The 23,800-nt window shown below is 32.2% G+C and overlaps 1 protein-coding gene across 3 annotated transcripts in view; it reads left to right on the forward strand.

Moving 5' to 3' along the window:
* LOC127734140 (protein mono-ADP-ribosyltransferase PARP14-like) overlaps nt 1–23,800 on the forward strand; it is a 65,699-nt gene that overhangs the window by 10,092 nt on the left and 31,807 nt on the right. For 2 of the 3 annotated variants that reach the window (XM_052243821.1, XM_052243823.1), the window contains exons 4-13: nt 1,024–1,064; nt 1,779–1,950; nt 3,765–3,986; nt 6,161–7,771; nt 8,285–8,391; nt 10,998–11,219; nt 12,671–12,874; nt 16,384–16,438; nt 20,024–20,115; nt 21,225–21,476. In XM_052243821.1, the coding sequence (XP_052099781.1) occupies nt 1,024–1,064; nt 1,779–1,950; nt 3,765–3,986; nt 6,161–7,771; nt 8,285–8,391; nt 10,998–11,219; nt 12,671–12,874; nt 16,384–16,438; nt 20,024–20,115; nt 21,225–21,476 (2,978 nt within the window). The remainder of the gene's footprint in view (nt 1–1,023; nt 1,065–1,778; nt 1,951–3,764; nt 3,987–6,160; nt 7,772–8,284; nt 8,392–10,997; nt 11,220–12,670; nt 12,875–16,383; nt 16,439–20,023; nt 20,116–21,224; nt 21,477–23,800) is intronic. The other variant, XM_052243822.1, reaches the window with a different exon arrangement.

The following is a 23,800-nucleotide window of genomic DNA, read 5'->3' on the forward strand; positions in this document are numbered from 1 at the left end:
AAAAGAATATGTGTTATGATTGCCAATGAGACAAGTATCCACCAGAGCTCAAATGACGTAGATGCAAGCAACTATAGTTGCTTTTTAGAGCTTCAAGTTTCCCAAAAATAGCCTCAATTTATCATCTTATCATTAATGTATACCGGTAGGTATGAACCCAATCTTTATTAAAGAAGATGTTTTCTGCAAGATGCCTAATACCAAGATATTAATGAAATTAAATTATCTTAATGGTTAAAGCTATGGTTTCAATATAATTTGCAAAAAAACTATCTTTATAATAAAGTTCACCTAAATATTAAATTTTAGGTTATTAAAGGGAAATATACATATACAGTATTCAATTATATTGTTTTTCATTTCTGATAAAAAAGTTATCTCCTTTCTTTGTATCAAGACTGATTGATAGAATCAATGATAGCCATTAATTGAATCAAAAGTGTACCTGGTAATTGTATCTCAAGCTTCCTTCTACCAATTCTAAAATTCATTATTTTTATGCCCCCGCCGTACCGGAGGGGGCATTAAGTTTAACCCTTGTCCGTCTGTACGTATGTACGTACGTACGTACGTCCGTCCGTACGTATGTACGTACGTACGTACGTCCGTCCGTACGTCCGTCCGTACGTCCCGAAATTGGTTTCCGTTCTCTAACTTGAGTTTGCCTCAACTAAATGTTATGAAACTTATACACAATGCTTATTACCACAAAACACAGATCAAGTTTGAATTTTGGTGGCGTCACTTTAACCGATCTAGAGTTATGCCCCTTTATAAAAGGAAATATTGCAAAATTTTTAGTTTCCGTTCTCTAACTTAAGTTTGCCTCAACCAAATGTTATGAAACTTATACACAATGCTTATTACCACAAAACACAGATCAAGTTTGAATTTTGGTGGTGTCACTTTAACCGATCTAGAGTTATGCCCCTTTATAAAAGGAAAAATTGCAAAATTTTTATTTTTTCTTTATTTTATCTAACACTTTTAGACTAGCAATTAATTTTTTTTGAATTTATTTAGAACCTAAAGTTGAAACAAAAGGGCCAGGTTCATCTAAAAAGGTAAGAAATGTGTCTTTGATATAACAATGAAAAATAAAATAACGTTATTTAAAACAGTATCAAGTGAACTCTAACACTTTTGTCACCAGTAGGAACTTTGCACCACCTTTTAATCAATAAGTTATCATAATGTTTACATTTTGAATCTTAAACATTGGAGAAAATCAATTATTTTTCATTCATTTCTGAGGGGCCTGATGGGGTGGAAGGGGGGGGGGGGGTCTCATCACGATTCACGGATTCACGAGTTGATTTTTTTGTTAATCACGATTCACAGAAAATAAACTTCCTTGATCACGGATCACGAAAATATAAAAAAAAAAAAAATCTGTAGAAAAACGGATCACAATAGCGAAAATGCGCCGATCACGAAGAACGAAAATAACCCATCAGGCACCTCATTTCTTTTTTTTTAAATGTTTTCATTGGTATCATCCAGGATCATAACAAATAATCAATGCAAAAATAATAAACTTGTTGTCGATTTTCAAAGTTCATCGTACATAATAAAAAATACAAGCTCTGAAATACAAGTAAATATTTAAAAAAAAACAAATTTTAAGAAACTAGCTCTTATATATGCCTCTTTATAATTGGTTATATAAGTTGTATTTCAAATTAATTTGGCTTTATATATGTAATCAGTTTGATATGTTTGTGAAAACTAATGTAATAAATATATAAGGATTTGTTTTTTTATTCGCATATTCATAGCAGGCACCAGAGAAAATGTACCTTTGTGTTTCTGGTATTGACAAAGAACAAACTAATGAAACCTTCTTCAACTTCATTGAGGCAAAGTCTAAAGGAGATGTTAATTCTGATCAATCATTGAGGACAATGGATGAACCGGAGCATGCAGTGGTAGTGTTTGAGGACAGAATAGGTAAGTCAATTTGATGATTTTTCAGCTCAGTGAACAACAGATTTTACAAATATATATTATATATATATAAACTCATCATAGACACCAGGCTTAAAATTTTGTATGCCGGACCTGTGTTTTGTCTACAAAAGTCTCATCAGTGACACTTGAATCAAAAAAGTTTAATAGGCCAAATAAAGTACTAATTTGAAGAGCATTGGGGAACCAAAATTGCCAAATACAGCTAAGTTAATCTATTCCTAGGGTAGAAAATCCTTAGTATTTTGAAAAATTCAAAGTTTTATAAACAGTTAATATAGAATTATCAATTACATTGTATCATATCAATGATAATTCATGACGACACAGATGTGCTGACTACTGGGCTTGTGATATCCTCGGAAAGGAAACCTCCACCAGCAGTGGCATCAACCCAGTGTTTGTAAATAAATTCATCATATATAACATAGCTATTTTTCAGGATAAGATTAAGCATGCCATGAATGGACCTTCTTGATAGATAAATGCAACTATTTCTGACCAAAATTACAGAAATATTTCATTAACTTTGTAAATATCAATTCTAGGCTTTGATATGTTGACACACGAAACATGTAATACTTGTATTAGTAAAGATAGTTCATAGAATTGATTCCAGTTTTAAAAAAATCACTTTAATAAAAATTGTTTCCATTAAACACAAATCTCTTTATTATCACTGGCCACAAGCTCCTTATTTGATCCTGCAATCAACCTTTTATCTATACATATGCAGGTGTACAGATAAACAGAAATGATTCACATATATAGTCTCCTCTGCTTCTGTTGCTAGAATAAACCTTTTTATTTCTACTCACTATGAAACAGGAAAAAAAGCTTGATGAACCATGCTTTTCTTTGTGTTTCTAGAACTCACTGATAAAAGTTTTATATTTTCATGTAAATGTACGAATATTGTGTAGGAAACTGATACTGGTATTATTAGTATTAAATAAAGTCTGATTCACAGACTGATTGTGAATAAATTCATGCTGACAAAACCAAATAAAAAAGACCCTTAACATGCCTTTCATCTCAAAGTTACTGTAAGATCTGGACAATAGTGCAAAAATCAAATGCATTTTGCAAGTCCAAGACAGCCCTAGCACTGGTCAGAATAGAACTCCATGCCTGGTATCAAACATGCTACATCTGTGCAATTGAAAAAAAACAAAACAAATGCAGGGCAATGTAACCAAACTACAGACTACAATGGGCAAAGAAATCTATTAAATACTGTCAGAATTTGCCCAACAAATCCACTGTTAAAGACCAAGATAACAAAAATATACAGACAGCCACTGGGAATCATTTTTTTTTCTAAACAATAAGGCACTGATTTGAGAACAATTTTGGTCTCCATGCTCCAAGTAGGGCTTTTATTTACGTTAGGGGACCCAACCAATACACAAGATTCCAATTTCGATTTTATGAATGAACTGCCTTGGTTGACCTACAGTTATTATATAGTTATAGGACTTTATGATGAAAAGATTTTCGCTTTGTGACATGAAAAAGCACTAATTGGACAATTATGTATAAAGGGATTCATTAAATGAACACTAACCCTTAAACTGACCCTTTTCCATATCTAACCCTAACACTAGTGCTATTGCTGAAACCTAACCCTTACCTTAAACAAATGCTAACCTAACTCTAAACCTAAACTAAAACCTGACCATAAAGTACTGGGCGTCCTTAAAGTAAACGAAGGCCTCAAGTTATATCAGTAATGAAAAATGTATGTTTAGTTGCATACATGTATATGTATTTAACAAATGTTTTTTATATTTTAGATGTTGCAAAACTTAAAGTTGCATGTGCAAAAAAAGCCCTTGGTAATTCCTCATTAGAATTTGAGGAAATAGATCCTCCAAGGTATATAATTGCTAGTTCAGTAGATAAATTGACACAGAGTGACTTCAAAGATTATCTCACAAAGAAAAAGAAACAGATAATTGTTAAAGTACACACTACAGAGGAGGGACCAATTACAGCAAAGTTCAAAGAACCATCAGGTATTACATGTGTACATGATGTTACCTAATATTTCTTGTGTTGTAGTACCTACAGTTTATTATGGGATTCCGGAATATGCAAATTTGGGAATAATCATCTAATTTTATGATGCATTTTTTTTCTTTTGGTTCTATTAAAAGGAATGATACATGGCAGGTCCTCCACCAATGATCTTCATTTTCTCATTTACTGTAAATTCAAAAATTATTGGAGCTTTTATTATTGCAATGTTGATGTGACCAACCAAATTCATAATTAATTATTGTGACATTTTGAAATTTGCATACAGATATATATATATCAGATATCAGAATGCAAGTTCTTATTATTTCTATACTCACTCAGTCTCATTTATAGCATTAGTATAAACCCCACAATAATTTCTGTATTTACAGTAGTTTAGATTGGATGTAAAATATGACCTTCAGATGCAATATATCTTTATGCTGATTTGCTTATCTTATTAAAGCTGTTATCCTAATGCTAGCAATTTAAAGGTTTGGTTGGCTTATTGCTTTGTTTGTATAAATGTTTGCTCAAGCATTGTAATTAAGATTGACATCTGCAATCAATAGATAGGCGGGACTTCAGCTTGTTTACATTATACATAACACCCAATAACATTTAAGTAACAATAATGTATACAAGCTGAAGCCCCGCCTATCTATTGGTTGCAGATGTTAATCTTAATTACAATGCTTGAGCAAACATTTATACAAACAAAGCATGCAAGCCAACCAAACCTTTAAATTGCTAGCATTAGGATAATAGCTTTAAGATACATTGAAACTATATAGAAACACATTTACATTATCTTGTATGTAAATAAGGTGCAAGTTTAACTTTACTTAGTAGGAAAGATGTATTTGAAGTCCTTTACACTGATGTGTAAATTTTGATCCCCCCTCTGTTACCGGAGAGGGCATTAAGTGTTACGCTTGACAGTCCGTACATCCCAAAATTGGTTTCAATTCTCTAACTCTATCTTTCTAGAGCTATGCCCCTTTACAAATGGAAAAAATTGCTGAATTTTTGTTTCTGTTCTCTAACTTAAGTTTGCCTCAACCAAATGTTATGAAATTTATACACAATGCTAATTACCACAAAATGCAGATCAAGTTATCATTTGGTTGATGTCACTTTTTCCGTTCTTAAGTAATGCCCCTTCATAACAAGCTGGGACATCATCTGTGTCCTATGGACACATTCTCCATTTATTTTAAAATCATTTTATCTATAACATCGAAGTGAAATGCTATGAACATTTTGGGGATTAATTACTGTGACTTGACTGTTAGTGTTGCTCTCCACCTATTGCAACTTATTCAAAATTCTGACCAAATTGCAATTTGTTTTGTAAAACCAAACTGTTCAACTGGTCAGAAATTTGAACAAACTGCTGTAGAAAACCACAGTCAAGTCATGAAAGTGCAAGGTGATAAAATAAAGCATACTTACAATCCTATAAGACTTTAAATCCACTTCAATGTTATTTAATAACTTTGAAGTGGATTTAAAGTCTTATAGAATTGTAAGTATGCTTTATTTTATCACCTTGCAGTTTCACGACTTGACTGTGGTGTTCTACAGCAGTTTGTTCAAATTTCTGACCAGTTGAACAGTTTGGTTTTATAAAACAAATTGCAATTTGGTCAGAATTTTGAATAAGTTGCAATAGGTGGAGAGCAACACTTACAGTCAAGTCACAGTAAAACAAAGTCATCTAGAGCTTAATTTGTCAAAATTTATCTTATCTTTTCCAAAAAAGGGGTATATAGCTCCTAAGAATATTTAGTTTACTACCTACATAGCTAGCGGACTTTCTGATAGTGCTTCAATTCTGGCTTTATGTAATTGGTGCATTTTGAATGTAAAAATTCAGTCCATAAATTGTGTGTTTAAACTGAAACTGAGGTTGTATCTTTCCCAAGCTAAGTTGTCCTTAAATGGTTTTAAAGCCTCTGTGTTTAGGTACTTTTGGTTTTAATACCCACAAAAGTATTTTGATTTGGCTTTTAAAAAAGTTTATTCTTAGGCATACCTAATGAACTTTTTGAAGGTTTATCTAGAGAGCTGTTGTGCACATGGAAATCTGTACGATATGTTTTGTGTGTTAGTGTTGATGTGTTTATAATTGTTTAAAGTTTTCATACATTGACCTGATTTGTTATAGGAGTAACAGAAATACTAAAGGATACCAACGTAAAGATAAGTGGTTCTAAAGTTGTTATTTCTGTTATGTACTTTTGTGATCATGGAACATACTGGGATCAAAGTCTACACCGAGTTGCAATTCCTGGTCCATTCAAACCTTCAGTCTCAGACAGTCATATAAGATCATTTATCATTGACATCACTTCTGTTTGTAATGAGCATTTGGAACAACACCATGCCTGTCTGACCTTCAAGGATGAGCTACATATTGAATGTACAATAGACCCTAAAGATAAAATGGCAAGACAGAAAGTAAAAGACTGGAAAAACAATGTACAAAAAGCTTGGGAGGAATTTGTCAACAACAGCGCCAAAAAGAGAGAACTTCAGATCACAGGTGACACAAAAGATCCACTTCTGGAGCATATCAACAAGACCAAAGATCAACACAAATCTGAAGAGCTAAAGGTTATCTCCCCTGATGAGACTGGCAGTATGAAGTTTGTATTTGTTGGCAGGTCTAAAATTGTGGAGAATTATGTTGAACAGATTTCTGCCAAGAAATTAGAAATAGAGGCAGATTTGAATAGAAAGAAGAAGATTAAAACAGATTCAATGAAACTTAAACCAATAGAAATTGCTTTAATGACCAAAGAAGACAAGTTTGAAGAAGTAAAAAATATTGCTCCAGATTTCAGTTGTGAACCTAATACGGAGAGTGGAACCATAACATTTACTGGTGTGGAAGAAGACATTTCCAAAGCAAAAGTTAAGATATTTGAAGTTAAAAACAACTACCATTCCTGGCGAATAGATAGTCTTTCAGATCACATGTGTCAGCTCCTCAGAAGGAAACAGGTTTCTGACATTGTTAATGAAAGTTTTAGTGATGACAATATTTCCATAGTTTGGGATATTACTGATGACCATGTAACTGTTTGCACTTCTCAGGACAACCGTCCACACATTGAAAAGGTCTTCAAAGATACTATCTTAGAGGATGAGATTAAATTAGATGAGGCAAGCAAAGATGTTTTGATGTTGGATGAATGGGCAGAGAAAAAAACAAGTATCAATAATTATCATAGAGATACTGCTAACATAGATGATACTTCTGATGATCGAATTATTGTCACAGCTACTACTGATGTGTTTGATGGGATTATGAAGGAGTTGGAAATATTTATTACAGAAAACTCGATAAAAGAGGGTGAAATAACAATTAGGGAAGAAGAGAAATTCAAATTCTTTAAGAACCATTGTAAAGATTGGGTAAAAGAATTGGAGGTTAAATACAGTGATCAAAAGCTTGAAATACATTTTGATAGACAATCAGTCAAAATAAGTGGAACTCCTAAAGTAATAGATACCGTTGGTGATGAGATAAAGAACCATTTGAGGAAAATAAACAAGGACATTCATGTGATATCAGAACCTGGGGTAGACTCCCTTGTTAGTGATCAAACTAAGAGCGATGCCTTAGTAAGTCCAGTTGAAGAAGAAACTAAAACTGTTATTACTGTAGATCCAAATTCTGTAAATAAACAGGCATTCAGAAGAAATGCGGGAAATAAAAAAACAGATGATGAGTATGCATGGGAGCAGGCCTCTAAAAATTACAAAAAAAGAGGTAATCTTTTTATTTACAATAAAATAACAATAAAACAGCAAATTTATATTTAATAATAAAAATGTACTGAAGATGTCCTAATATGAATAATTATTGACTTGGCATTTAAATATTAACCAAGAGTAAATATTGTTTTATAAAAATCAAGGTTTGAATCAATAATAATATTTTTTTTGTAAACTAAATGCTTATATAAAAATACAAATATGTGATATGATTGCCAATGAACTCTCCATCAGAGACCAAATGACATAGAAGTAAACAACTATAGGTCACTGTACGGCCTTCAACAATGAACAAAACCCATTCCAAGTAGTAAGCTTTAAAAGCCCCTAAAATGACAAATGTAAAATAATTCAAATGAGAAAAAAATTATCTGATTTAATATAAACATGACATTTTGCTACTCAGCATACTTAGGCCACCATCAGTAACAGAAGAGGTTTTTTTCTGTAAAATATTCTGTCACTCACAATGTCTTAAGAGTTGTCAATTCATAATTTTTTTTGTTAGGCAACAAATTTGGGAAAGGTGATAAACCACAAAATGCAGGTCCTGTTGTTTGTAAAAATGGAACAAAAGTGCTTCTTGTAAAAAAAGAGGATCTTGGAAGACAAAAGGTTTGTATTCTATACATACAGATCTTGTGTTCAAAGTGCTTGCCTGTATTAAGCATCAACAATAACACATAGGATAATTATATAAGAATAAGAAGATGTGGTATGATTGCCAATGAGACAACTCTCCACAAGAGGACAAATGACATAGAAATTAACAGCTATATCAATATACCCAGAAGTCTTTTACAGAAGTTTAAGAAAAGTCAATTGGCGAACATTTAGACAACGAGCTACCTTAAATTATTAATAACAGGATAATTTTGGGAGTTATGGTACCAACAGTTTATGAATTAGGGGCCAAAAAGGGGCCAAAAAGAAGTGTTTTTGTAGTTTCCGGACAATAACTTGTGTGTTAGTGTATGGATCTCTCTGAAATTGTACCACAAGGTTCCATATCACAAAGGGAAGGCTTGGATTGAGTTTGGGGGTAATTGCCCTAAACGTTCAGGAAAAAGGAGCAAAAAAAAGGGGCCAAAAACAATGATTTTTCTAGTTTCCAGACAAAAACTTGTGTTTAAGTGTATGGATCTCTCTGAATTTGTAGTACAAGGTTCCATACCTCAAAGGGAAGGCTGGGATTGAGTTTGGGGGTAATTACTCCAAGGGGGGGTTCAAAAAGTTTGGAGGGGATTTTGTTTTCAAATTTTTTTTGGGGGTTCATATTTTTTATCTTCGAGATTTTTTCAAAATTTCAAATTTTTTTTTTTGGGGGGGGGGATTTTTTTCATAATTACACCTTATGTAAGAATGCTGGATTTTGATTGGTTGGTAGCCAGTGTATTTTTCGCATATTCTAACCTTTTTTTCTCATTTCAAACGAATTTTCATGTTTTTCACCACTGCCGGTGAATTTGCCTCAAATTCCCCTCTATGCCGTGGTATTTGCCATTTTGGATATTCCTTTTTTACCCTTGTGGGCTTCTTCCCGCCAAAATCATTAGGATATGACGTTACAACAAGACAGCGCTAACGCGTATAAGTACATGTATAATTCCCGCGGTATTATGATAGTCTCTACTTATCTTCAAAATTATGCATAAACATGTTTATGGGTTACAGCTGACTAGTAAAAAAAATATTTTCTTTCACCAGTACAGAGAGTTTCAATCAAAATCTATTCGGTGTAATTAAACAGATATATCATGTTATTGAGGGGTATTTGCGAAAAATACCAGTCTTGGGACCAAATTTCCCTTGCCTAGCGGCTCGGGAAATTTAACATTCCCTCGACTGGTATTTTTCGCAAATACCCCTCCATAACATGATATATGTGTTCATAATTTTCCATTTTTACATTGATTAATTCTGATTTATATATAAAAGCAACAAATACTGATATGGCAGGAGATACACACCAAACAGGGTGTGTAAATTATTATATATAACAGATTAACAGTATTGCGCAATAACAAGAAATCTTCAATTGCACAGTATTGCGCAATAGCAAGAAATCTTCAATTGCACAGTATTGCGCAATAGCAAGAAATCTTCAATTGCACAGTATTGCACAATAGCACATTATTAGGCAATAGCACAGTATTGCGCAATATCACAGGATTGCGCAATAGCACAGGATTGGGCAATAGCACAGTATTGTGCAATAGCAAGAAATCTTCAATTGCACAGTATTGCGCAATAGCACAGTATTGGGCAATAGCACAGTATTGCACAATATCACAGTATTGCCAAATTTCACAGTATTGCGCAATAGCAAGAAATCTTCAATTGAAAATAAATACAAATCTTTTAACCAATTTCAATGGGATTAATTGAAAGTCTTTAATTTTTGGGGGTTCTAACCTTGTATTACTATTTTGGATATTGGGCCCCATTTTTAAATTGGTCTACATTGAGGTCCAAAGGGTCCAAAATTAAACTTTGTTTGTTTTCATCAAAAACCTAATTTATTGTGGCTCTATGATATGCTATATCTTATTGTGCATTTAGATTTTTTTATTTTGGGCCCTGTTTTCACATTAGTCCATATTAAGGTTTGAAGGGTCCAAAATTAAACTGTGTTTGATTTCAACTAAAATTAAATTTTTGGTGTTTTTTTATGGGCTGAATATAACCCTCTTGTTAGATTTTGGATGTCAGACCATACTAGGTAAATTAAATGTCCCGTTTCAAATTTTTAAGATCTTTGACCACATTTATTTTGTGTCAGAAACCTATATTATGTAAAAAATTTGATCACAATCCAAATTCAGACAGTATCAAGCTTGAATATTGTGTCCAACCTTGCCCCAACTGTTCAGGGTTCGATCTCTGCGGTCGTATCAGGCTGTGCTAGGCGAAGCATTTTATTAATGTATTATACCTATATGGAAGTTATCCTCTGCACATATACTAATATGAATAACTAATAACTCTTCTTATAGCCAAAACCTGATCATCACAATTAGATTTTTAAAGCATTAACACATAGACAATATTTAGGGAGATATCAAGATATTTCAGGAAGAAAAATGTATTTAAATTTGAGCAGAAAACTATGGATTTTTCATAAACACAACATCATGAATAGGAGTTTGAGTCAAATCTATTTTGCTTCACATACATGGCTTTTGCATCGTTTACATTTCTCATTCATACTTTCCATGTAGGCTGATGTAATCATTTGCTCAACAAATGGTCAGTTAGATTTATCTGGTCCCGCTGGAAAGAGCATGGTGAATGCAGCTGGGCCAGAAATTCTGGTTGAAATTAAACAGAAATACAGTGATGGCATAGAACATGGTGAAATAGCTGTAGTTAGTGGCTACAAAATGAACTGTAAAGAAGTCTATTTAGCTGCCCTTCCTGGATGGTCACATGGTGGAGAGAAGGTATATTATCATTTGTTTATGTTATTAGTTTATTCCTAAATAAGGGAATATAAAGATCCAGCTAATTACCATATCCAGCACATTCAGCACATTTCTGAGCCTAGTACAATGCTCCAACTTGTGTTAAAAAAAAAACCACTTGTTTTGATAGATCTGAAGATAACTTATTGCTAAGCTTTGGAAGAATTAAAACAAAATTTAACTTGCTTGGCTTGTTAAAAATGAAAACAGCACTTTATAAATTTCATGTGTCCGAAGCACTTTTCTGGATTTATGAATTGAAAAATATATTTTTCTGCAATTATTATGTATTCTCAAATAAACATTTTTATATTTATGCTACAAATCTAAATGTGCTATCCTTATCTATCAACTAAAAATGCAAATTCATCAGTTTTAGATTAGTAGGTGTGTCAAAACATACCATACAAGATAATGAACAGTCTATTAACATTGTTTTTATACGACCGCAAAAATTAAGAATTTTTTGGTCGTATATTGGTATCACGTTGTTGTCGTCAGCGTCGTCCGAAGACAGATGGTTTCCGGATAATAACTTTAGTATAAGTAAATAGAAATCAATAAAATTTTAACAAAAGGTTTATAACCACTAAAGGAATGTTGGGATTGATTTTGGGGGTTATGGTCCCAACTGTTTAGGAATTAGGGGCCAAAAAAGGGGCCCAAATAAGCATTTTTGTAGTTTCCAGACAATAACTTGTGTTAAAGTGTATGAATCTCTCTGAAATTATACCACAAGTTTCCATACTACAAAGGGATGGTTAGGATTGACTTTGAGGGGTTATGGCTCAAACCATTTAGGAATTAGGGGCAAAAAAAGGGGAAAAACAAGGGTTTTTCTGGTTAAAGGACAATTGAGACAATTTAAAAGCAGTGTAAGGGAGGTAATCAAAATCAAAATCAATTTTAATAAAAATGTTTGATTACCTCCCTTACACTGCTTGTAAATTATGTATTAAGAAATGATGATTGTCTGAGATACTGACCATAACTTGAGGGAAAGAATTATTTTTTGGAATAAGGGAAAGGGGGAAGGTCAATTCGCATAGTGTATTGCACAAAAGCAAAAAATTGAATATAAATTCAAATCATATAACCAATTTAAAGTTCTTTGACTACAGTTATTCTGTGTCAGAAACCTATTATGTGTCAAAAATTTAATTACAATCCAAATTCAGACCTGTATCAAGCATGAATATTGTGTCCATTTTGGGCCCCAACTTTTCAGGGTTGGACATCTGCGGTCGTATACAGCTGAGCTCAGCAAAGCAATTTATTATTTCATGAACCAGGATTATAAAAGATAAATATAACACTTCTTTTTGTCAAATTGAAATGCTGTGTTTATGTAATTCTGTGCCAGTCATAACCAAGCCTATGATAGTTTTTGGGGAAACAAAATAATTTTTAATTATGTTTTTTTCTTTCAGATTATTGCTAAATGTGTTAACACATGCTTACTACAAGCATCTAAATACAAATCCATTGTGTTCCCAGCATTGGGAACAGGTAACCTTAGGTATCCCAGAGATCTTATAGCAGAGACCATGTATAAATGTGTCAGTCAGTTTGATCAGAGCAATACATCTTTGAAGGAAGTTAAATTCCTGTGTTATGATGATGAAACTATCAGGGTAAATTATTTGCTAAATTTATTGTTATACAAAACTGTTAAACTGATTTTCTTCCTACTCATTTACGATGAACTTTAAGTTTTAATCAACACCATTGTCCCATACTAGTTATATATATATATAAGTGAATTCTTTGATTCATCGTTTTTACGTCATACCGCCTAACAAATTGGACCTCTTTGTTTAGTATTATAGATACTTTAAATAAGTGATCAAATACTAAAGCTTCAAAATACAAACAAATATGCAGAAATTTACAGTCAGTAAGGAAAGCCTTTTTTATGCCCCCGCCGTAGCGGTGGGGGCATTAAGTATTACCCTTGTCCGTCTGTCCAAAAATTGGTTTCCGTTCTCTAACTTGAGTTTACCTCAACCAAATGTTATGAAACTTATACACAATGCTTATTACCACAAAACACAGATCAAGTTTGAATTTTGGTGGCATCACCTTAACCGTTCTAGAGTTATGCCCCTTTATAAATGGAAAAATTGCAAAATTTGTATTTTCTTCTAAATATCAAGTAATTTTTATACGACCGCAAAAATTAAAAATTTTTTGGTCGTATATTGGTATGACGTTGGCGTCGTCGTCGTCGTCGTCGTCGTCGTCGTCGTCGTCGTCGTCCGGCCACGTCCGAAGACACATTGGTTTTCGCACTCTAACTTTAGTTTAAGTGAATGGATCTCCATGAAATTTCACCATAAGGTTTAATACCACGAAAGGAAGGTTGGGATTGATTTTGGGGGTTATGGTACCAACAGTTAAGGAATTAGGGGCCAAAAAGGGGCCAAAAATAAGCATTTTTGTAACTTCCAGACAATAACTTGTGTGTAAGTGTATGGATCTCTCTGACATTGTATCACAAGGTTCCATATCACAAATGGAAGGCTGTAATTGATTTTGGGGGTAATTGCCTCAAAATTTTAGGAATTAGGGGCCAAAAAAGGGGCAAAAAACAAGCATTTTTCTAGTTTCATGACAATAACTTGTGTGTAAGTGTTTGGATATTTCTGAAATTGTACTACAAGGTTCCATATCACAAAGGGAAAGCTGGAATTGAGTTTGGGGGTAATTGCCTGAAATGTTTAGGAATTGGGGGCCAAAAAGGGGCCAAAAATAAGCATTTTTCTAGTTTCCAGACAATAACTTGTGTTCAAGTGTATGGATCTCTCTGAAATTGTACTGCAAGTTACCATACCACAAAGGGAAGGCTGGGATTGAGTTTGAGGGTGATGAATCATAAGGGGGTTCAAAAAATTTGGGGGGGGATTTTTTTTTTTTTTTTTTTTTCTTTTTTTCCTTTTTTTTTTTCCTTTTAAAATTTTCCATTTTAAGTTGGTTATTTCTGATTTACATTTAAAAGCAAATAATAATGATATGGTAGGAGATACACACCAAACAGGATGTGTAAATTATTATATAATAAGTATTGTGCAATAGCAAGAAATTTTCAATTGCACAGTATTGCACAATAGCAAGAAATCTTCAATTGCACAGTATTGCGCAATAGCAAGAAATCTTCAATTGCACAGTATTGCGCAATAGCAAGAAATATCCAATAGCACAATATTGCGCAATAGCAAGAAATTATCAATTGTACAGTATTGTGCAATAGCAAGAAATATTCAATTGCACAGTATTGTGCAAAAGAAGATACTTTGTATAAATTGCTTATTTCTTGATCAATTTCAATGGGGTTTATTCTTGAATTCTTGGGGTTCTTTAATATGCTGAATCTAACCGTGTATTAAGTTTTTGGATTTTGGGCCCCGTTTTTAAATTGGTCCACATTGAGGTCCAAAGGGTCCAAAATTTAACTTTGTTTGATTTCATCAAAAATTGAATTATTGGGGTTCTTTGATATGCCGAATCTAACCGTGTATTTAGATTCTTAATTTTTGGTTCCGTTTTCAAATTGGTCTACATTAAGGTCCAAAGGGTCCAAAATTAAACTTAGTTTGATTTTAACAAAAATTGAATTTTTAGGGTTCTTTGATATGCTGAATCTAAACATGTATTTAGATTTTTGATTATTGGCCCAGTTTTCAAGTTGGTCCAAATCGGGGTCCAAAATTAAACTTTGTTTGATTTCAACAAAAATTGAATATATGGGGTTCTTTGATATGCTGAATCTCACCATGTATTTAGATTTTGATTTTTGGGCCCTGTTATCAACTTTGTCCACATTGAGGTCAAAAGGGTCCAAAATTAAACTTTGTTTGATTTCATCAAAAATTGAATTCTTGGGGTTCTTTGATATGCTGAATCTAACCAACAATTGTATTTAGATTTTGGATATTGGACCATAATAGGTGAATGTCTAATTTAAAATTTTTAAGTTCTTAGACCACATTCATTCTGTGTCAGAAACCTATGCTGTGTCAAATATTTAATCACAATCCAAATTCAGAGCTGTATCAAGCTAGAATGTTGTGTCCATACTTGCCCCAACTGTTCAGAGTTTGACCTCTGCGGTCGTATCAAGCTGCGCCCTGCGGAGCATTTTATTAAAATTGGAGTTATCTTCCTTTATCCATGATTATAGTTGAATCAACTACAATCAATGCTTTATACAATGCAATGTTTAATTTTGACTTCCACTGATAAAACACAGATCAAGTTGAATTTGGGTAGTGTCACTTTAACCATGATTGAGTTATGCCCCTTTATAAATCGAAAGATTGCAAAATTTTTAGTTTCCATTCTGTAACTTAAGTTTGCCCCAACCAAACATTATGAAACCTATACACAATATTCATTACTACAAAACTAAGATCAAGTACAAATTTTTTGTTTCCGTTTTCTAACTTTAGTTTGCCTCAACCAAATGTTATGAAACTTATACACAATGCTTATTACTACATAATACAGATTAAGTACGAAATTTGGTGGCGACACTTTTACCATTCTTGAGTTATGTCCATTTATAAACATAAAAATTGCTGAATTTTTCGTTTCCGTTCTCTAACTTTAGTTTGTCTCAACCAAATGTTATAAAACTTATACACAACTGTTCTAGAGTTATGCATGTTTACAAATAGAAAAATTGCTGATTTTTTAGTTTCTGTTCTCTACTTAAGTTAGCCTCAACCAAATGTTATGAGACTTCCACACAATGCTTATTACCACAAAACTCAGATCAAGTTCAAATTTGGGTAGCGTCACTTTTACCGTTCTTCAGTTATGTCCCTTTATAACTATATGATATGCTAGCGGGGGCATCATCTGTGTCCACATGTGGACACTATCCACATTTATTTTTTTTTAGTTCTGTATGATAAGGTAAAAAAGATATCAATCAAAATATGTGAAGCATAAAAAAATTTGAAAAGAATCATTATTTGTCATCTTCTGCTTAAGTGATCTTAGAGGCAAATTCTGTACATATTTTAGCTTTAGTCATCATGTACATGTGAGGTAACAGAATGTCTTAAAACTTTTCTATTGTGCTTAAAAGATGTTAAACGCTGTCTCAGTCATTTCCTCATTTATTTGTCATGTTTTTCAGGCTTTTGAACAAGAGGAACTAAGACAGGTGAATCCAGGCTTTCAACCACATCGAGGTAAGTTACATCCACACAATTCTTATAAAGGTTCTAAGTGTTAACTCAGACAGTGCCACAATATAAGTACTACTTATACCACCTGTAAAAGAGTACAGAGTGTTATATAGGAATCACTGAGCCAAGATTTTTCTATCATTTTCCAGGTCATTAAATAATCCTGGAGTTTGATATATGACCTGTTTTCACCAGTATTCTGGTCTGGTCTGACTTTGATGTTTGAAATTCAAAATTTTCCTTAAAATAATATAGATTATGACATTCTACATTGATGGGATTTAGACAATTCTCTTATGTGTTTATATAAACCGTATCTTTAAAAAATGTCATAATTTATCAAAGGAACAAGCAAAATTAATTCTGAAATTACAGTTGGCAGAAATTAATAATAACCATTAGAAAGTACATTGATGAACAATTTTGAGGTCAGAATACACAACCTATAGCCAGAGAGAAATACCAAGCCCATATATTGTATAGCATGCAGACAACTCTTAAATATAAATCATGGGATACAACTCTTTTAAAATTATAGAATATGGGAGACAACTCTTAAAATGTAAAACTGAGAGACAACTATATGTGTATAAGTAGTTGGCATCAATAAAGTGCCTTTTCTGAAATGCAAATTTTAATTAATATACTGTATACTACAATGGTTTTTAAATACCATACTGTGATGCACCTTTCTTACACATCTGACAACATTGAGATGTCTATGAATTAAAAGAAAAGTATATTGTAAAATGCATTTGTTTTAATTATTTAATAAAAGATGTTATAATTAATAAATGACAGTTTGGGGATTTAATCTATAAGAGGGTTTATTATTATAGTTTGGTAAGTTTGTCTTATGATTTTTCGTGTAATGTGTTTGCTAGTTTTTATACGACCGCAAACAAATTTTGGGGTCATATAATGCTATCACGTCGTCGTCGACTGAAGACATTTGGTTTCCGGACAATACCTTTAGTTTATGTGTATGGATTTCTATGAAATTTAACCAAAAGGTTCAATACCACAAAAGGAAGATTGGGATTGTTGTTGGGGGTGATGGATCCCAAACAAGCATTTTTCTAGTTTCAGGACAATAACTTGTGTATAAGTATTGTGATAGCTCTGCAATTTTTCCCTTAAGATTTAAAAAGTTAAAATAGAAGATTTCTTTAAATATTTTTTTTTTTGGAAAAGGGTGGGGGGGGGGGGGGGGGGTAAAAAAAATTTTCCTTAAGGATGTATTCTTCTGACGTTTCAGTCTCGTTGAAAAATTGTGTATCTACAATGAGTAGTGTAGTTTTTGAGTAATCAATTTTTCAAATTTTACGACCAATCAAGTCAGTCTTTTTAGCCAAAATTTTGAGAAAATGGGTGAGGGGTACAAAAAATGATTTCACCAGAATCAAGAACATCCCATATCATTTTTTTCTTTTCAAATTTCTTAGATATGTATTTTTTCAATCATTTATAACAAAAAAGTTGAAAAATATGCATTTTGTTTTTAAACCTGAGAAAAATCACAAATTTACAAAATTGACAGCATAGTAAATTTGACACAAAAAAGCATCAAAATATGATAAAACTTTCTTATATTAACACCTACCTATAGTTTTTATACCCCGCCGTAGTGGTGGGGGCATTAAGTTTTACCCTTGTCCGTCTGTACGTACGTACGTACGTCCCAAAATTGGTTTCCGTTCTCTTACTTGAGTTTGCCTCAACCAAATGTTATGAAACTTATACACAATGCTTATTACCACAAAACACAGATCAAGTTTGAATTTTGGTAGCGTCACTTTAACCGTTCTAGAGTTATGCCCCTTTATAAATGGAAAAATTGCAAAATTTTTAGTTTCCGTTCTCTAACTTAAGTTTGCCTCAACCAAATGTTATGAAACTTATACACAATGCTTATTACCACAAAACACAGATCAAGTTTGAATTTTGGTGGCATCACTTAATCAGTTCTAGAGTTATGCCCCTTTATAAATGGAAAAATTGCAAAAATTTTAGTTTCCGTTCTCTAACTTAAGTTTGCCTCAACCAAATGTTATGAAACTTATACACAATGCTTATTACCTCAAAACACAGATCAAGTTTGAATTTTGGTGGCATCACTTAATCAGTTCTAGAGTTATGCCCCTTTATAAATGGAAAAATTGCAAAATTTTTATTTTCTTCTAAATATCAAGTTGTTTTTAAAATTGGAGTTATCTTCCTTTGTCCATGATTATAGTTGAATCAACTACAATCAATGCTTTATACAATGCAATGTTTAATTTTGACTTCCACTGATAAAACACAGATCAAGTTGAATTTGGGTAGTGTCACTTTAACCATTATTGACTTATGCCCCTTTATAAATCGAAAGAGTGCAAAATTTTCAGTTTCCATTCTGTAACTTAAGTTGCCCCAACCAAACATTATGAAACCTATACACAATATTCATTACTACAAAACTAAGATCAAGTACAAATTTTTTGTTTCCGTTTTCTAACTTTAGTTTGCCTCAACCAAATGTTATGAAACTTATACACAATGCTTATTACTACATAATACAGATTAAGTATGAAATTTGGTGAGAACACTTTTACCATTCTTGAGTTATGTCCCTTTATAAACATAAAAATTGCTGAATTTTTAGTTTCAGTTCTCTAACTTTAGTTTGTCTCAACCAAATGTTATAAAACTTATACACAACCGTTCTAGAGTTATGCGTGTTTACAAATAGAAAAATTGCTGAATTTTTAGTTTCTGTTCTCTAGTTAAGTTAGCCTCAACCAAATGTTATGAGACTTACACACAATGCTTATTACCACAAAACTCAGATCAAGTTCAAATTTGGGTATCGTCACTTTTACCGTTCTTCAGTTATTTTTAGTTAAATTTATTTAGATTGGTCCACTTCATCTTTAAATAAGTATGAAATAAAGTTTAATTGTGGAATTGTGATTTTTTTTCACGATAATAGCCCAAAAATAGGTAAAAATTGATGAAAAATGGGAAAATCATCAAAATTGGGTACTTTCAAAGGGCCGTAGCAAAGAAAGAAGTGCACCACCATAAGATTTTTTCTTCACCAATTATTTTTTTACAGTCATATAAACCCAAAAATCAGGTTAAGAAAAAAAGTTTAATTCTAGAAATTTTTGGCTCCTCAGAGGTGTACATCCTTAAGATTTAAGAAATTGTCAATTTTCCAAAGAAAAATTGGGAGTCACAATTTATTTTGCTAATTCTTTGTATATAGTCTGAAAACAGATTTACTAAGTATTGTGCAACAGCACAGTGTATTGCACAAAAGCAAGAAATCTTCAATTGAAAATAAATTCAAATAATATAACCAATTTCAAGTTCTTTGACTACATTTATTCTGTGTCAGAAACCTGTAATGTGTCAAATATTTAATTACAATCCAATTCAGACCTTTATCAAGCTTGAATATTGTGTCCATTTTTGCCTCTGCTGTGGTATCCAGCTGCGCTTATTAATTTCTTTTATCAGAGAAACCATGTTTTGCTGTGCACTTTTTACAGAATTCGTATATTATAGGGACAATTAATTAAATTATACTCATACCTATTTTAGCTGCAGCCAGTGGTCTAGCAAGTGGTCCCAAGTATTACAAAAAACACAACACATCTGTTAAAGTGGTGAAAGGAGATCTTGGCACTCAAAAGGTATATAGTTGAACATAGATCTTTACAAAACAAACTGGAAACTTAGAATTTATCACAGTCAAGTTTATAATATTAGACCACAACAAAAAAAGCTCTTCTTAGACCCCGTTCACACTTGGACATTTAGATCATTTTAAACTAGATCGGTTCACTTTAGATCAATTTAAGCCCAATGTGAACTCGTTGAATCGATCTTTAAGCGGTCTGAACTAAAACACTGTATGAGGTAGCTTAGTTTGAATCGATCTAAAGTGAACCAATCTAACTTTAAATGTGAACGCAGAGATCAGTCTAAACTAGTACGATTGAATCCAAAATAATTTGTGTGCATGTATGGCGGTAAACTTACACATGCAAATTTATTACAAAATGGATGACCACCATAAAAGGGCTGAAAATTAATGAAAACAGCAGTATCAACATTTGAACTTGTAATTCTAGTGAAGCAATAACATGATCGATTATTTATTACAAGCATTTGTATCAAAACATTAATTTGATTAAATATTTCTATTTATACAAATTGTGTTTACAATTTCTCAGGTAATTAGGTCAGATTGATTGCATTTTTACTAGTAGTGCGAACGCAGTGGTTCAGATTTAGACTGATAGAGATCCTTGCGATTAAAGATAATGTGAACGCTAACTGGTTTTATTTAGATTGATTCAAATTTAGATCGATTAAAAAAATGCTATTGTGAATAGGGACTCACTTGTTCATCATTTTGTGTATCAAAACTCTATTAAATAAATAAAGAAATTGATGATACCTATAATGTTTTAAAAACAAAATAGATACTTGAATTGGTGAATCAGAAGGTTCAATCAAAGCAGAGGACATTGCTTAGCAGTGCATGTTTTTATCTTTCGTAATGTTACGATTTTCTATAATAAATGTAACTTTGTGTGAATAAATAAATATTATTTACATGTAAGTTTTAGAATTAAAATGCTATCCTAATGTTTGTATCTCTTTTGTAAAGTAACCAATTGAATGTTTCATAATTATCAGTGTTTGTATGTAAATCAATTCTGAAATGAAGCCAAATGATTTTTATTTAACTTTGTTTTGCTATAATTATTGCTTATTATGTAATGTCTGTTAATAGGTTGATGTTTTGATTTGTGCTGTTCCCAAAGAATTAAATTTAGAAAGTGCTGGTGGTGCTGGTAAATCTTTAATGCAAGGTCTTGGTATCGCTGTACAACAAGATATACTTAGTCAGCATCCAAGTGGGGTCACCAATGGGGGATTTGCTGCAGTGAAATTATCATCACCTCCAGGGCAATGTAAAAGTGTTTACTTAACTTCCCTTGAGCCTTGGGATAACCAAAAGAAAGTTCCAAAGGATGAAGATAAAGTGAGTATACATATTTGACAAAATTATAGCATACAGTTATTTATAGATGGAGTCTATGAACTGATTGAGTGTACATCTGTAAAAACCATAAATTTTACTACTCTTTTGAATGACATGCTCTAAAACTGTCTCAGAATCATCAGTATTTAGTGGTCTCTATTATCTAGACTCCTACTTAGGCAAAGGCTTATATTGGTTAAAGGATGAAACTAGTTTTTATATAAGAAAGAACATGTTTTAATCAATCAAAAATTTTAGCCCATGTTTATCAAATATTTTCATTTCTTTGTTTTTCCCAATAGTAAATAGTACTTCTTTTAGTATAGTATTAAAACATCAACTTTTCAGAATTGAGTAAAAAATACCCAGAATATTTGTAAACTTTGACAGCTATGGGATGTTATTTGTTGATATAACAAAACAGGGTTATGTAATAAGCATTTGTCACCTTCAATTTTTATACGCCCGTTTACGTGACGTATTATGGTATACTGTTGTCCGTCGTCAACATGTCGGACATTAACTCAAAAACGCTTTAACTAATTTGCATAAAACTTTGGTGAATTGACGTGAGCTCCCTTTTGTTTTTTATAAATTTTAGATTTTACGTTTCCGAGTTATGGGGTTTTATTCATTAAAAAAAGGGGGATTTTCCAGTTTTCGGACAATAACTCAAGAATGCTTTCACCAACTTGCAAGAAATTGTGGTGAATTGTTTATATCTATTGACATGAGCTCCATTTCAATTTTTATATATTTTAGATTTTACGTTTCCGAGTTACAGGGTTTAATTCATAAAAAAAGGGGGATTTTCCAGTTTTCAGACAAAAAATCAAAAATGCTTTCAGCAGTTCTTATGAAACTTTGGTGAATTGTTTATATCTATTGATGTAAGCTCCGTTTAGAATTTATAAATTTTTCGTTTATCATTTCTGAGTTATGGGATTTTATTCATTAAAAAAGGGGGGATTTTCCAGTTTTTGGACAATAACTTCAGCAGTTCTTATGAAACTTTGGTGAATTGTTTATATCTATTGATGTAAGCTCCCTTTACATTTTCATAAATTTCTAATATGACATTGAGAATTAATTGAACTTTATTTGTTTATAGTCTGACAACAGATTTACTAAGTATTGCACAACAGCAAGAAATCTTTTATTGAATATAAATTCAATTCATATAACCAATTTCAAGTTCTTTGACTACATTTATTCAGAAACCTATAATATGTCAAATATTTAATTACAATCCAAATTCAGACCTGTATCAAGCTTGAATATTGTGTCCATTTTTGCCCCAACTGTTCAGGGTTGGACCTCTGCGGGCGTATCCAGCTGCGCTCAACAAAGCAGTTTATTGCTATAACATTTCATATAAAACTATATTTTTTAAAATATTATGAGGTAATTTTTGTTTGGATTTTAATGAACTTGGTATTATCAGTAGAATCAGAATTGTTCAAATACATTTTGCATATATTTTTGATGTGAAGTGTTCTCATTTTCTAATGATATAAACCCAAAATTTACTTATTTGCTATAAATTTCAAATAAAGTAGGTTGTAAAGGAGAAACAAAAACAAACTGAAGACAAAGTTATGACCAAATAAACAAATATGATGCAAATAATTCTGCTTTTATTGGCACCAAGTTTATTGAAATCCCTTCATTTTCTTCCTTCAAATATTTTTTAGTAAAAAATGTAGTTTCATATGAAATATACAACAAAAAAATGAAGGTGACGAATACTTATTGCATAACACTGTACCTTGCATTTGTGTTCTTGACTGCCTGGTATTGAATATTTTTTGCATCTAGAATTTCACTGCCAGGGGCCCTCTTAAACACGTAGTGAAAAATAAGGATTTGTTTCATCTTTAAGGTCTTACGTGGACTTTAACATGAGCAGCAACAATAAAAGTGAGGTCTGTTCTTTTGCTTTGGGTTTTGTCAACTATGTTTTTATACATACGTTTACGGGACATATTATTGTGTACCGTTGTCCATCCGTCCGCATGTCTGTCCTTTCATCTGTCATCAACATGTCTGACAATAACTCAAAACACTTTAATTAATTTGCATGAAACTTGGGTGAATTGTTTATATCTATTGACGTGAGCTCCCTTTCGATTTTGAATTTTACGTTTCCGAGTTATGGGGTTATATTCATTAAAAAAGAGGGATTTTCCAGTTTTGTCACAGTAACTCAAAAATGCTTTGAGAAGTTTTCATGAAACTTTGGTGCCAGGTTTTTATCTATTAAAATAACCTATTGGTTTTTTTTTAAATTTCTGATAAGACATTGAGGAGTTATGGAACTTTAT

This window comes from Mytilus californianus, unplaced genomic scaffold, assembly GCF_021869535.1.
Source record: "Mytilus californianus isolate M0D057914Y unplaced genomic scaffold, xbMytCali1.0.p SCAF_3, whole genome shotgun sequence".
Classification (NCBI taxonomy): domain Eukaryota; kingdom Metazoa; phylum Mollusca; class Bivalvia; order Mytilida; family Mytilidae; genus Mytilus; species Mytilus californianus.